Raw genomic sequence first — 15402 nt, 5'->3', positions numbered from 1 at the left:
TATTGTAAATCCTTCACTGTGTGAAGATAATCTTGTGCACTTTCATTGTTGCTCTCAATTTGAGAGTGTTTATCACTTGTTGAGAGGTATTGATCTCAGTGGGAGATTGAGACTAGTTGCCTGGAGATAAGTAGAATGGTTGTACCTGGAGAGGTGTAGAATACTTGTACCTAGAGAGGTGTAGAATACATATACTTGAAGAGATGCATAAATCTTGCCTAGAGAGGTTTCAAATACTTGTGACAGTAAAGGCTCTTAAGCAGGTTGCTTGAGATGACTGTGAAAGTTAAGGATGTTCAAGGGAAAGAATATGATATATGAAAGTTAAGGATGGCATCCTTCCTTCAACAACGTGGATCTTCTGACTGTTGTGTAAAAAACATATCTCTCCTATTCTTAATTCCTCTGAAAAATTTACTGAATAGGAATCATGGAATGAGAAAGAAAAGGCATTACACTAACTCAACACCAAAGTTAGACATATCCTCTTGTGCACTCTCTCTGAAGAAGAAATATCTAAAGTTCATGTTATGACAAGCGCAAAAAATATATGAGAGACAATTGCATTGTCTCATAATTGATCTAAAAAGGTAAGACGAAACAAGCTTACAAAATCATAAAAAACAAACTCCGAACCATCTTGTTCACACTAGTGGCCACACCTTCAAGAAATATCACCAACTTTTCTCCTTAAGTAAAGAAACCAAAGAAAGGAAATTGATAATCACTACCCTTTCATTCACATAAGTTCCACAACCTTTATACAAGATCTTAGCCCTTGATTCAACCAAAAATCAACCCATGACAGAACCACATTCAACCTAGAAAGAAACCAAAGACCAACCAAGAACACCATTCTTGAAAGCTTAGTTTATTTGAATCTTTTGTTGCACCTATGGGACTTATAAGTTGTAGTGTCCTTTCTGTGATATCTTTATGAACCTAAGTGAATTCCCATAAAGAAGGCTCTTGAAGGTGTTGCTCTTGTAAGATTTAAACATGCAAAATGTCAAAAGGAGTAAACAAACTTCTTTAAAAGGAAAACATTAATTTACTTCACGCAAAATAATGCATTTTCCCTCAATGTCATGTATTGAAAATGAAAAGTGAAAGTCACAACAAAATGTAAAAACATTTTGAGAATTGTGAAACCCCTTATTAAGAACATTAATGACATGCTTCACAATATGCTCATAAATGTACATATGTATGATTAATTAAATAATAAAAAGACAAAGTGATTTCACTTAAACACATCACTTGAGTTTTTAAAAATCTGCATAGTGATAAAACCTGACACTAGAAGATTTAGCATACATAACTCAACTCTTAAGAAGTCAACCTCCATGTAAAACTCATTTATCCTTATAAAGAAAAATTAATTATTTACTTATAGACATAAATTTTACATACATTATTTTTTTTATATAAAAACTTTTACTTTAGATATTGTTGTACAACTTTACCTACAATATTTAAAAAACGCATTTATTTAATTATCCTCAATCCAATCATCGTCATAATAGTAATATTATCATTTATGTTCTTATTAAAATGTACTCATAAACCTTTATTCGATACTTGAATATCACAAAAATGCATCTCCCCATCTGCTCATGAAATTATTTCCAGCCAATAATGATAATAATAATTTTTTTTCTCTATTTTATCAATTCTTTTTATAAAAAAAATAAAGCAAACGAAAGCTCTCTTCTATCCTAAGAAGTGGAATCAAATCAATTAGAGAGTTTGGAGTTTTCAATGACACACGTGTCTAGAAAATTTACAGCCTTTAGGCAGCTTTTAAAAAGTGAAATATCATAAAAAATGATTTATTATTATATTAATTTTGAACTTTCTGAGTTATAAAGTTATATTATTGATTATATATATATTATGATGGTTAATTAGAAATGTTTGATATGATTTGCATAATGTGTTTGGTTAGAAAAGTAGTGCGTGGTTTTGAGTGAATGAAAAATGCAGTGGGTGGTTGCAGTGACGTACCCCACAGACACAGTAGAGGTACTGTTAGAAGGTGCGTAGAGATAATGTGCATGTAGCCACACACTTGTGTTCTCGTCTCAGACAACTGCAAAACATTATGTGACTTCAACCATTGTTGGAATATAAAACATTAACATTCAACCACCACTGTTCAATTACATATTTAATCATAAAGACAAGCAACAACTTTTAAATTTGGCTATTAATTATGGTTGCCTTAATTCAAACATGGTTGTGTTTATTATTTCCTCGGACAGAGAAGAAACTAGTGCTTATCTTGTAATAATTTATAAAGCATGTCTTGGTAGGTAACCAATATTTTTCTTCTATCACATCATCATCATCATATGCTGTTTCTATTTAATCTTCAGTTGAAGCATAAGTGTCTATTCACAATCTTTATTTCATTTTTCTCACACTTTTAGTTCAGTTCTTGTATTAATTTAATCATGTGTTGTACATATAAATTAAAACCAAATAACAAATGTATAAAAAACATCAATGATCAAGATACTTTAATAAACTATTATATGAAGATAAAATTAAATGTTTAACTTGAATACAACTATAGAGTTGAAGAAATGCAAATTCATTCAATTAATTTGTTACTTTATTACATCCCATGTCCTATTATTCTTCCAGGTGTTTTTTTATATTAATTAATAAATTTAAAAGGATGCTAAGGACAAAATGATCTTTTGGAAGTGCTAGGACCATTATATTTTACATAATATTTTCCATCAATACCAACCCAAATTCCGTATTCATAAGTATTTAGGTTCACTTAATTTCACTAACGATAACATTAATAAGATAATAAGATTCGGTTGGTGATCAATTCATAATATCTCATAAATTCCATAAATATTTCCAAGTAAGTTACCAACTAACAACACTCTTCACCTTCTTAATCTTCCAAAATAACGATTCTAAATTTAGTGTAAAACAACCTAACTTGGCCTTTCAGATACAAATTAGATAACCACTATCCTTGCTCTTCAAGTTTTATTAAAGAATTGTGTTTTTAGAGTGTCTTATAAGCAAATTAAGAAGTCTACACATAGTAGTTAGTTGGCTGAGTTTGTTGATTTCAGAAGTTAACATGGGATATACGTTTGGTATGGTTTGGTTTGGTTTTCTCTCAAAAAGTTCTCTTGCAAAGCTTTTGATTGAATGTTAGTTAAAATGAACTAGTACAAACACACACACACACTTTGACTGAGAAGAGAATTTTTCCAACATAAATCTATGAATGAACATGTAAAGGAAATTAAATTTGTGATTCTGAGGTAGCTATACTTAAAATTGGGTGGTGATGTAAAATTAAATGTTGCAATCAGAAGATAACCCCAGTAGTGGTGGAACTATAGAAACTTGTGACACCAGGTGAAAAAGTTCAGTGGCAAAAAAAAACAAAACAAAATTCAGCGATTGGAGTTGACTTGACACTACAGGAATTGGAGCAATCAATTAAATTGTCCAATATGATTATGATTTGCCATTACCATTCTACTAAGAGGACTAGGCCCAAGCTTCTTTCTCCTAATCATACTCCTCTTCCTAATAACTTCCATTTGATTTCTTCTTCTAATTTGCATCATTGCCTCTTCCTCAATCACAAACCTTCTCATTAGAACATCATCAGTTAATGATTTGCCCCGGAATACTCTCCTTCCCTCTGTGCTAAGTCTAGCACTAGGACTTCTTTCATGTGCACTTTGCAATGGCTTCGATCTTGGGTAACTATTGCTTCTTCTAGGTGGCACCTCAGCTCTCAAAATCTCATTATATGAATACATAGGTGCACAAAGACAAACCCTTGTGAAGGATGTTGCAACCTTTAGGGAGGCACATTTTCTTAGCTTGTTCTTGTTAGGACTTGGTGTAGGAACTTGAGGGGATTTTGGCATTGATGATGCTGTCTTCCATATGCTGGAATTGCCTGCCGGAATTTCTGTGGATTTCGACATACTTTTCCATAGGCTAGTCACCTCCATTGCTCTTTGATACCAGGGCTTCCTGCAACTTCAAAAAAGTGCATATTATGTGTGAGTTCTTCAGATGATGCAGCAGCTTCTTGGTTCATAACACCCTTCACTACATTCATTTTTCCAAAATAGCATGCTGAAGTAATTGTACAAGTGGAGCATAAATTGAATTTTTTTAACTCTTTCACAACCTTAAGAAACCATTTGGAGGGTCATTTTTAAGCCTTGCAACAGAGTTAATCTAAACTGGAGAATTTCCAAATTTAGGCTCACTATTTAAAAAGCTAAAAAGGAGGTCAGCCAGAGAATTGACTTTCCTATCTAGGCATGAATGATGCTGTTTTGGAGTTGATCAAATTTTTAAAATCACTGAGACTTAAATTTTCGATAAGTTGCATAGTAATATCTAATCTCTAATATGAAAGTTTTTAAAAAAAAAGAAAAAAAAATTGAGGAGGTTACACAAGGTTGAACCTATCTAACTTGATGACCAAATGTTTGACTAGTCCAGGACAAGAGTTAAGCTTAGTTTAAGGCCTTAGAAGGAATAATGTGAGCATCTTCTCTACAACTAACCAACAAAAAGGCAAAAATCGAAATTATCTCCTAAACTATAGATGATCACACATTTTGTTAGAAACATTTATCAGTAAGAAAAATAGAATAGAGTAAGCATATATATGATGACAGAAAGCAAAGTACATAAGATTATTAAATTCTCAACATGGGTGTGTGAGTGTGTTCAAGTGTTTGGAGAGGAACATAACATACCTTGAGTTTGAATCGTTCTTTGGATCTTGCATGAACAAAGAAAACTGAAAGTATGAGAGAGTTGGAGGAAGGGAGCAAAGTATTTTCATTTGAGTAGAGAGTGAAGAAGAAGAAGAAGAAGAGGGTTTTGGTGAAGTGTGTGAGTGTACTAAGATGGGGTTGGCAACGTGCTTCTTTCCTTTTCTCCCATTCTTTATTGTAACACAACCCCTTTCTTTTGCTTTGGCTGCCATGATGCCTTGTGATTCAGAGTGAGAGAAAGAGATTTGAAATTTCAAAGCAAAGTAAAAATGTTACTACTTTTAATGTAATTACAAAGGTGGCCCCTGGCTCTTCAAAAAGGAAACAATACCCTTATTTAATTCATTACTTTCTGGAGCCTTAATCATATTTTGCCCCTAATCTTGTATGATTGCTATGAAGAGGAGAACACTGAGGCACTTAATTGGTGTAAGACATGCTTGCCTTCCCTTTATCACAGAAAAATCATGGGCTGCTAAACCTCAACTCTGTTCACTTCCTCACACTTCACAAACTCAACTCATTCTTCATATAATATAATTAAGTTAAGCTCATCATAAGTGCACCAAAATTTATTCACTAAACTCTCATTATGTAAACTACTTCCATGTTTTAATGTATTGAAATTTGTTCAAATAGTTAATATAGCAAGACAAATGCTAGCAAGTATTTTTAAAACATTAATTTCAGATTTGTCTGTAATTGTTAATTTATTTTAATTGTGAAATCCAATATAGATTTTGTATTTAAAATTGTGTAAATCAATGTTTTAAATAAGATGTTAAGTTTGAAGTTGGTGATAGTATAAACAATAAGTGAGTGGATGATGATTAGGGTTTTATACTAATGAGTAAATGTTGTTTGATAGTGTGAAAGTTGCACACGCTTTGAGAGATAATTTAGTAGGAGAGAAAGTGTTATATGGGTTTCACGTATTATTTCTCTAGCTGGCATCACTCATTATTCTAACATGTTCAGATTCAATACAAGGAATTATAACATGGATCCCTTTTTGCAAATGCCTTCATAAATTTAGTCAACCTCTCTTATTCATTCCAAATCTTCAACAAAGTTATCATGCTTGTAAAAAAATTCATCTATTTGAAATGTTCATAGTTATAAATGTCCTCTGCATACAAAAAACGTGACTAACATGTTGCCAAATTTCATCTATTTGAAATGTTTTATGTTTAATATTTGAGTAACAATATCTTCAATTAAAATGATATTCCCCCCATAAATCTGTGAAGTCCTTTGGAGAAGGGTGAACAAAGTTGCATAAAATTGGACGTATATGCTATTAATTCATTGCCTCAACAAATGTATCCTACTCCTATCACTATCACATTTCTTCCCATTCAAAGTATATCTAGAAAAGGAGCTATAATTTCCTTACATGTGGACATCACCATTTCAAAACGCTCTGTGTCATGCATACACTAAAGGACCCATATAATTCTAATAACTCTGAACTTGTGTTGTGCAATTATTGCACAAGCTCCTTCATCTTTTCTGTTTATGATCATAATGGGGACGTTCAAAAGAAGGCTTTATTTTCTTTGCTTGCCCCAAAAATAGTCTTATTAATTATTCACTCATACTCTACACTTTGTACCCTTTCACATATCATACAAATCATACTTCCACAACCCAACTCTAACTATAAAACACTCATGCAACTCCTTCTTTCACATAGACAATTTTTTTATAGTATAATCAAGTATGTTTAAGTGTTAGACTAGTTTAGAAGATATATTATCGACACATAAATAATGATTAGATTGTTTTTATTTATTACTTTTTTTATTCTTATTTCTATAACAAATTTCAACTCATATTTGTTATAACATTAACTACTACTAATTATTAATCTTTTGAGATCTAAAGAAAAAAGTAGTTTGATTGGTTTGATGATATTTTTGTTGATATGCTATCTTTGGAAGATATTTATGAATTGGATTATTTGTTAAAAAAATAATTTATTGTCTCTTGAAAATCCAGTATTTTATAAGAATTCTCTCATCTCAAATTTGCAACTAATGGTCATAAATTAGTTGTCGTTAAATAAGTTATTTTTAAATTTGTTTCTCAAGATTTAAATCTACCTCGACAAATATTGTCTTAGAAGAAATCAATTTGATCTTTAAGTTCTGGGTTGAAAAGATGGAAAAGAAAGAATCATTAAAAAAAATTAAGTGAAAACAATGAATTAGTTTAAATCTCTAGAAGACTAAGATATCCTCTTAAAACTGAAGTGAAAGTCAATAAGATAATCTCAAAAACAGGTCAATCCAAAAAATAAATAATGATACTAACGTGCAACTATATCCTAGAATTTTATTAACAAAGTTAAATGCCAACGAGAGTTTATTTGATTGGATTTTTTATTCAATCATTTATTTGTATTATCATTTTGGAACTATGTATTAGAGAAAGTTTTTTTTTTTTTTTTAACTTCTAATATAATTATTTAGGCCACTATTGAGAATTTCTTTAAATTTTATTATGTCTTTTTTCATTTGAATTTAGTCTAGTTTCTATATTTTTTTATTATTTTTCATGTGACATGTTGAATGAGTTTTATTAAAAAAAACATGATTTGTTAAATATCTCTTGGTGGCGAGAACATTTTGAGTTAATACATTATGGATATATACAAGTGAAGTAAATTTAAAAACTCTAAAGCCAATATGGTTAGAATTATTTTGCCACTTGATATATAAAAATATTAATTTATTGTTAAAGGTGTTGTGGTGCGACGTATTTGTATCCCCAGAGTCGAAAAAGCTGCAACAAAGAGAAAAAGACATTATGATGGGAGATGTTGGTTGGCATCTTGGGAATTTTGGTTAAGAAAGATTGTTAATTAGTGATGAAAATGATTATATTTTGCAGCTTAATTAAGTGCATATGGTGAGAAATTCCATATGATTATTTATGGAGTGAGTGGGAGAGGGTCAAAAAGAAGAGGTTTCAGATATCTTTTGCTTTTTGTACATTGTAGACCATGCAAATCATTTTCCTCACTTTCCATTGGAACAACACCATCTAAGAGATGCTGCTACTGCGTTATATGGCGTTTCTCAACTTTACATTGTAAACTCCTATTGTTTTATTTTATGAGTTTCAGCGTGTTCATACCGAAGACATCCGTACAACTTGTAAAACATGTATCGGTTAAGTATCCAATTCAAAAAATATTTATTAAATTTTTTATCATTCTATCCGTACAACTTGTAAAACATGTATCGGTTAAGTATCCAATTCAAAAAATATTTATTAAATTTTTTATCATTCTATCCGTACAACTTGTAAAACATGTATCGGTTAAGTATCCAATTCAAAAAATATTTATTAAATTTTTTATCATTCTAACATGATTCTAACACAGTTAAAAAAAGAAAAATACATTAATTTTTTAAAAATATTTTATAAACTTTTAATATAATTATAAAAATAAAGATCAAATCCTTTTGAATCAGTCATAAAAAATATTTTTTTACTCAAAAAAAATAAAAAATACACATGAATCTTTATTATCAATTTATATAACTCATAATTATATAACATATAGATATTATATAATTCATAATTATATAACATATAGATATGTCATACATATTAAAAATTATGTATTTTTTAATTCATATTTAAACTATATAAAATTATATGTATTTTTTAATTCATGTTTAAACTATATAGCTTTCGATTACTAAAACACTCAAACAAAACAAAACACAGGAGCAAGAATATTTTAGAAGCCGACAAACTGATGATGCAAAACTAAAATGAAATGCATTAGTTGGCGAACACTGCAAAGCAAAGATATCATGATGTGTGCATGGCATATTCACGTGCAATCTCTGCTTTCTTTTTTCATCATCTCTTCTTTTCTTTCATTCTTATCTCTCAAACCAGCACGAAACAATTTTATATATTTCAGTTTAATATGAAATTTATGCAGCTCACCTTAGTAAGTAGAATTGAATTAGACTTCAAATAAATTTTATACACTTTGTGAGAATGAGATTCCGTTGACAATGACTCCCCTTGAATCAAATTAAAAGCAAATGTTGATGTAAAAACTAAATTGAATTTTCTTTCATATACTGATGAGGATCTAAAAATCCAAACCCAGGTTGAAAATGGGCGTGAAGTATAAAATCAGAATTGAACTAGTTCCTTCTTCACCAGAAATGACTCTATAATAGATATTCACCGTATGACCTATTAAGTGTAACATTTGTGAAGTTATGAGGGAGAGAAAATGGCTATAAATGATGTAGCCACTTGAGATTGAGAAGTCATGTTCAGTGATTCTCAGATTCCCCTGAGCATTTCTTGCTCCAACCACCTGAACACGCTTTGCGCTCCCCACGTTTTCTTTTGTTCTTGGGGATGTTCACATCGCTATACATACAGGGCTTTAGGCTTGATTGCTCTTGAGCCACTCTACTGTTTGTTGCTGTATTAATATCTGACATGGGGATAGACACAACATTCACATTTTCTTCCCCTTCACCTTTCTCCCAGTTCTGAACTGTTTCTGCTACTTCATGTATCAAGACATTGTCCACCATCTGCGACCAAACATGTCAAAAAACATTATATGTTGGATTGTTTACTACATACATCATCAACACTGTTGAGAAGAGAGAAACTAAGAAGACATGTGATGAAGTCCATCTTGTAAACACATTGGAACTATTCAATTTATGGAGAAAAAACATACAAAAATCTGAAGAATTCTAACACTCCTTCTAAAGCTGGAGCATCTAGGTCATATGCACTAAGTTTGTTACTCGTGTAGTTAATATGCAAAAATGTTCCAAGGGCACAACTAATAGAGACCAAAAAATGTTCAAATAATCGACTAATAGTACAAAGCAAAAATAATGCTTGGAGAACATGGTGACTCTCCCGGAAGAGCAAAGTGTGCCTGGAAAGCACAGTGGCTACCGGAGAGAGAAATAGTTGTTGTGTTCAGAGACACAACAACTACCAAAAAGCAAAAAGAACTCAATTTGCAAATATGCTTAGAAAGCACAGCAACTGCCAAAGAGCATAATTCTAAGAGGACGTGCGGTAGCGAAGAGCACATGGTTATCAAAGAGCATGCTTAGAGGGTGGGGTGGCTGCTAAAGAGCACAAGGGCTCAGAGGGTGCAATGGTTGTCAAAGAGCAAAAATGGTCAAAAAGACACAGTGGCTGCCAAGGACCAAAAATGCTCACAGGACACAACAGTTATCAGAGAGCAAAAAAAGTATACTCGGATAGCCCCGACAGCTATTGGAGAACAAAAAATACTGAGAGAGTGCAATAACTGCTAGAGAGAGGAAAGCCTACTCAAAGAGCACCCTGTTAGAGAGCAACAAATGCTCAAAAGAGCATGCCGGAGAGCAAACTTCTCAAAGGACGCAGCAGCTACCAAAGAGCAAAGAGACTCTCGAGAGTGGCAGCTGCCAGAGAGCACAGAGGCTCGGTGTGAATGGTGGTTGCCATAGAACATAGAGGCTCGAAGACCATGGCAGTTGCTAGAGAGCAAAATTGCTTGAAGGATGGGGTGACTATCGAAGAACTAAGAGGCTTAGAGGGTGTGGCAGCTGCCGAAGAACAAAAATGCTCAAAGGACCCAGCAACTACCGAAGAGGAAAAAGTGCTCAAAGGATGCAGCGATTGGCAAACTCAATCATCTAGAAGAGAGAAACCTTGAGGCATATGATGAATTTTGGGTGCTGAGACCACAACGAAGGTATTTGAATTTTAGGAAACATGGTAACAAAATATTCAGAGACCTTATTTTAAGCTGATAGCATTAATATAGAATCAATCTAATTGATCCTAATATGAACGTTACTTACAGGATGCTAATGTATCTACAACATTCTAACAGAAACCGTGAGGAATAAATCACAGAAAATTTAGCAAATGAACAATACATATTAGTGGACACAAAAAGATGAAAATAAAATTTTATCTATTGAATTTTATATACAACACTTTTATAGGTATCATTTGGGAAGGAATTGGCATAATTATTGGAAGAACTAAAACTATGTTTACATAGGTTGAGGAAACTTACATCTTCACACGAGTCCCCAGCCAAGGCTGAACGAAAGGTGACATCAGCAGCAGATAATAAGCCGACGGTACTCTCAATTATATCAGGAACCATTGGAACTTCTCCGTAACTTGAAACAACACTATGCATAACAAAATCTCCAATATCAAAGTCAACTCCATTCTGAATTGAATTATAAATAACCCCGACAGACGCCGCATCTCCATTCCCTGCAGAGATTGTAGGGCTTTGGGCAGAGCTAGTCTGCACATCACCATGAGGAAGAAGGCTCAAATTTTCTGATGAAGAAAACTTTGATGCATTTTTGGACATTATTGCATCAACATCACCCTTCAGCTTGTGGACCCTAGCATGTAGATTGTCTATTGCCCAAAGGAGCTGCTCTAATGAAGCATCAGTTTCACTGAAATCCAAGAAAGGTTGAACTTCCCCGATGCCAAACCTGTCTGTTGAATCAGCATGTGGCTCTATGATCACTATACCAAAAGAGAGTATAAAAGCATTAGTCGTGAATCAGATGCAACTCAAAATGTGATTATGAGGCAAATGACAGGTAGACTAAAACTGCCAATAGTCAAAACAATGAAAGATGATTCTACGCACAACCACTGACAAGCAAATTGTGTTGAATAAAACAGTTTTTTTCTGTTGTATCCTTATATCTTATGGGAAAAGAAAGCAACAGATGCTAAAGACATCACTGATTTAACATTGGACAGCAGCCAGACATTAGGTATCATTACAGAAGCAAATTTCTAACCTGGATTGCCAAAATCATCAGCCAAACCACCATCATGATCAGACTTCTTACTCTCTACAATGTAAGTAAAGCAAAGAGTCACACTTATCTCTAAACCATGGACAAGTGATTGGTATAACCCATGAAAACATAAGAAAGTTAGGTATCAAGATAAATGAGTTGTACCAAGATAGGAGAAAATATAATGATGTGATGTATATGATCCAATTTCGGTTGTGTCTTCAATTTTCTTCCTTTTTCTTCTCTTGTTGGCCTTATTTCTACGTTGTTCACCCAAAAATGGCAATGACTTTGAACCAAACTCTTCTATGGAAAATTGATCAGGTGTTGTATGTTTACCCTTGTCATATTCTGCAAGCTCTTTACTATATTTTAATGCTAGTGAGTCAATTTCTTTAATTCTTAGTTCTGTCCATTTGCATCGCCATGTTAGAGGTCTTATAAAGTTCCTCCAGTGATCTGTCAACTTCCTCTTCCTACAGTTACACCACAAAAACGTAATGTGTCAAACAAAAAACGTCCATGCAATAAACACCAAATAACCATGTAGAGTGGTATACCACACTCCCACACCCAATTACTAATTAACATTAATGATGACAGACCATACAAACAGGTGATAGGTTTTTCAATGCCAATCTTCACTGGATGCTATAACTATATTAGATAAACAATTATCTGAATTTAATAACATAAATTGAAGTGCATTTAATATCTATGGAGTTTCATAGAGGCAAAGTGGGGAAATAACCTATGTTCTTACTGGAACATCAAACCAACATACAATAAACAACTGGAACCTTTAAACTTACACTAACGCTCTTTTAATAATCATTACTAAAGTAGTATGCAGATATATTAAGATTTATAATTGCTAAACACCCACTATCTAATTTGAACATTGAGTTCATACTATGAATTTTACATGTAACTTTAATCAATTTTCAACAATTTATATGACCTGATCTGGGTTCTTTAGATATTGGTACCAATCTTATTTCCAAGAAAATGAATTCAATATTTACTGATTTGGAAGAAAAGTCACCTCATTGGAAATGCAGAACCATCAAAAGCGTCTGTTAAGCCACCACTATCACCCAAGAACTCAGACTCCACTTCAGCATCACTCAATCTAGAACCATTTTCAGCACCAGACGTAGTGTCAGCAAACGAACTTGAATAGTCAGTTGCATCAGGGTCCTCACTTTTGTTGGATGCAAAATCACCCTTGTTTGCCCAACTCACTATATCGACTTCTGTGTCCTCAAAGACTTTTGTACTATTAATTTGTTCATCTAGAAAGGGCTCCACCTTAATGAGGGGTTTCTCACAGTGACCCATGTTACTCAAACCCTTATATTGCACCTTCTTTGCAACTTATAAAGTGAATTTTGATTCGCTCTTTCTATAATTACAGAGAAGGAATGGGTGAGTAGGGACATCAGGTTGTTTTTCACAAACTTAGCTCCATTTAAAGTTTTCCTGGTCAGGTTCAGAGTGTTCAGATACATGAGCAAATTCAACGAATAGAAAATCAACCCATTACATGTACTTCTGAAATTGATATACAGAAAATAACAAAATAAGCACTTTTTAAATAAAAAATTATTTCAAAAGATCTTGTATTTAAATAAGCATCACACCCGCGCGCACACACAAAATTGTAACTTTCAAATTCCATTTGAAACTTTAAATCCATTTTCGGCCCTCTGTAAATAAAACAGAGCAAACCGAAAAGTGATCAAGGGTGCAAAATACTCCAAACTTCAACGACACAAAAAAACTAACCATAAATTTCAGTACCTCGTACCAACATCTAAAATCACACCACCATTCACTACACACAATTAACTCAATGCACACCGTAATCGAAAAAAACGAAGGATCGGTAATTGCAACACAAACAGAGACTCGGAAAAACCGCAGACATGAACTCATAAACACGTTGAGTAGAAGTGGAACAACAGCAGCGTAACGGGAAAAGTAACGAAAGTGTCTAAAAATGAAGGTGGAATGGAAGTTGAAGAGGCGAAAGTGGACGTGCATGTGGTGAGAGAGAGTGTAAAAGGTGAAAGAGAGGGTGAGAGAAAGTACCGAGAGAGTGAAGAGAGATTGACAATGGCGAGTTGGCGGCGTGAGGAGCAAGAACAGAGTGAGTAGTGGCAGCAGCAGCAGTTAACGTTATAAACCTAGGAAGAGTGGAAAGGAAACGCAGGTTGCCGCTATTTATATATTGGAACTTGCCGTTCCTTGTCTTCACACGTGTCCGCCACTACCCTAACATTTGCACGCTTTTATTACCACCCTCTTCTTCAACTTTACTTTTTTTTTCTGAATCTTTCACTCTTTCGCTCATTAATTTCGCAAATCTTTCGCCTTGTGTTAGCTTTCTTTGGGTATAGATTAATTTCAGATTTCAGTTTCTTTTTAAGTTTTTTTAGATTTATTGGATCTTAAAATAAGACTTTAAAACTAAAAAAAAAAATTAATATAAATATTGACGGTGCAAAATTAAATTATTTTACATTCTTATTCATAAAAAATTAAGTTACACTCCATGTTGATATTTTATTTTTTAAAAATCGTTTTAAATAAGAAAAACAACTGCATTCTCCTTGAAAACAAAGAGGAAGTGGAAAATCAAGGATAATTAAAAAATATGGAATGTTAGAATTTTGAGATGAAAGAGGATGACTAAAAACTCATACTCTTAAGTTACTCACAAGTAGTAAGAAAGAGTGTTTTTCTTCAAAAATGCTACCCAAGAACCGTAACATTTATGAAGATGTCATGGATATGAAAAAATATATATTTTATTGATATTAAGATGATAGAATTTATAACAATATAGAGATGATTTCCTTATTTTGTACATATTTTTTTTTAAATATTAAAATATAATAAATTTGACAAATACTAATTTTAATTGAAAAATTTTGAATTTGAAAAAGAAATAGATAACACATTTTTTGGATATAAATGATGAAAAGGAGAATGAAAACACATTTATCATACAATCTATCATTTTTTTTTTTTTGAAATCCTAAAAAACTAAAATTTACATCATTAGTATTTTCTATGTTTTCTTTTTATCTTTTTCTTCTATATATGGTAAATACCGAAATCATGTAACTGATTGAAGATGGCAAAAGAAGGAACAAGTCTAAAGCACGTATAAGAGAATAAGAACCCATGAAAAAGAAGAAAAAAAACAAAGAGAATGAACAACAAATAAGGAGGAAAAAATCTAATTATTCATAAACTTTTGAAAGATAACATGCATAGTTGCAAAGTTCAAACATTTATACATGTATCCTTCTTTATTCTTAGGTGAGTCTTTCGATTTGAAGCATGGATTTTATTCGTCATAGTAAATAAATAGATTATGAATGGTAATCATTGGTTGAAAGGAGAAATCGAGTCGAATAATAGTGACTTTCAAAACAAAGTTTGTCATAATTATGTATTATACTATTCCATGTTGAAACCAAATTGCCTTTGCAATATCCCATGCTTTTGTCACTAATTTATGAATTTCTCTTCTTCTTCATGGTTTGAGATCTTTATGCTTTATCGATCTAGCTGCTATTATAAATTGCTTTTGCATTAGAGTTTTAGGTTACCCATTAACTAAAGCAAGATTGTTATTTCTCCATTGTTGTTTGGTTGAATTACAAAATTCATTTCTAAGGTGTAAAGTTTGAAAAAAATTATGTGTTGGTGCTCTTTATTTTCTCAAGAATTTTGGTGAAGAGTAATGATGCATTAAAACG

General features: G+C 32.5%; 2 protein-coding genes across 4 annotated transcripts; both read right to left on the bottom strand.

Moving 5' to 3' along the window:
- Window positions 1–3260: 3260 nt before the first annotated feature.
- On the bottom strand, window positions 3261–5037 carry LOC137808789 (uncharacterized). 2 transcript variants are annotated; one of them, XM_068610067.1, is made up of 2 exons: window positions 4767–5037; window positions 3261–4032 (listed from the first exon to the last, which is right to left on the bottom strand). In XM_068610067.1, exons 1-2 carry the CDS (start codon window positions 4997–4999, stop codon window positions 3474–3476), a joined length of 792 nt encoding a protein of 263 aa, XP_068466168.1. In that variant the 5' UTR covers window positions 5000–5037; the 3' UTR covers window positions 3261–3473. The 2 variants fall into 2 exon arrangements, with proteins under 2 accessions (XP_068466168.1, XP_068466169.1); XM_068610068.1 differs by having other exon boundaries at window positions 3261–4026.
- A 3823-nt stretch (window positions 5038–8860) lies between these two features.
- LOC137808788 (uncharacterized) lies at window positions 8861–13911 on the bottom strand. Of its 2 annotated transcripts, none has more exons than XM_068610065.1 (6): window positions 13724–13911; window positions 12675–13111; window positions 11795–12105; window positions 11630–11683; window positions 10870–11345; window positions 8861–9367 (listed from the first exon to the last, which is right to left on the bottom strand). In XM_068610065.1, exons 2-6 carry the CDS (start codon window positions 12968–12970, stop codon window positions 9098–9100), a joined length of 1407 nt encoding a protein of 468 aa, XP_068466166.1. In that variant the 5' UTR covers window positions 12971–13111; window positions 13724–13911; the 3' UTR covers window positions 8861–9097. The 2 variants fall into 2 exon arrangements, with proteins under 2 accessions (XP_068466166.1, XP_068466167.1); XM_068610066.1 differs by having other exon boundaries at window positions 12675–13034; window positions 13724–13829.
- Between the last annotated feature and the right edge of the window lie 1491 nt (window positions 13912–15402).

Source organism: Phaseolus vulgaris, chromosome 3, assembly GCF_000499845.2.
Source record: "Phaseolus vulgaris cultivar G19833 chromosome 3, P. vulgaris v2.0, whole genome shotgun sequence".
Classification (NCBI taxonomy): Eukaryota; Viridiplantae; Streptophyta; class Magnoliopsida; order Fabales; family Fabaceae; genus Phaseolus; species Phaseolus vulgaris.
The sequence above is the reverse complement of the archived record's forward strand: the minus strand, read 5'-3'. Positions and strand labels throughout refer to the sequence as shown.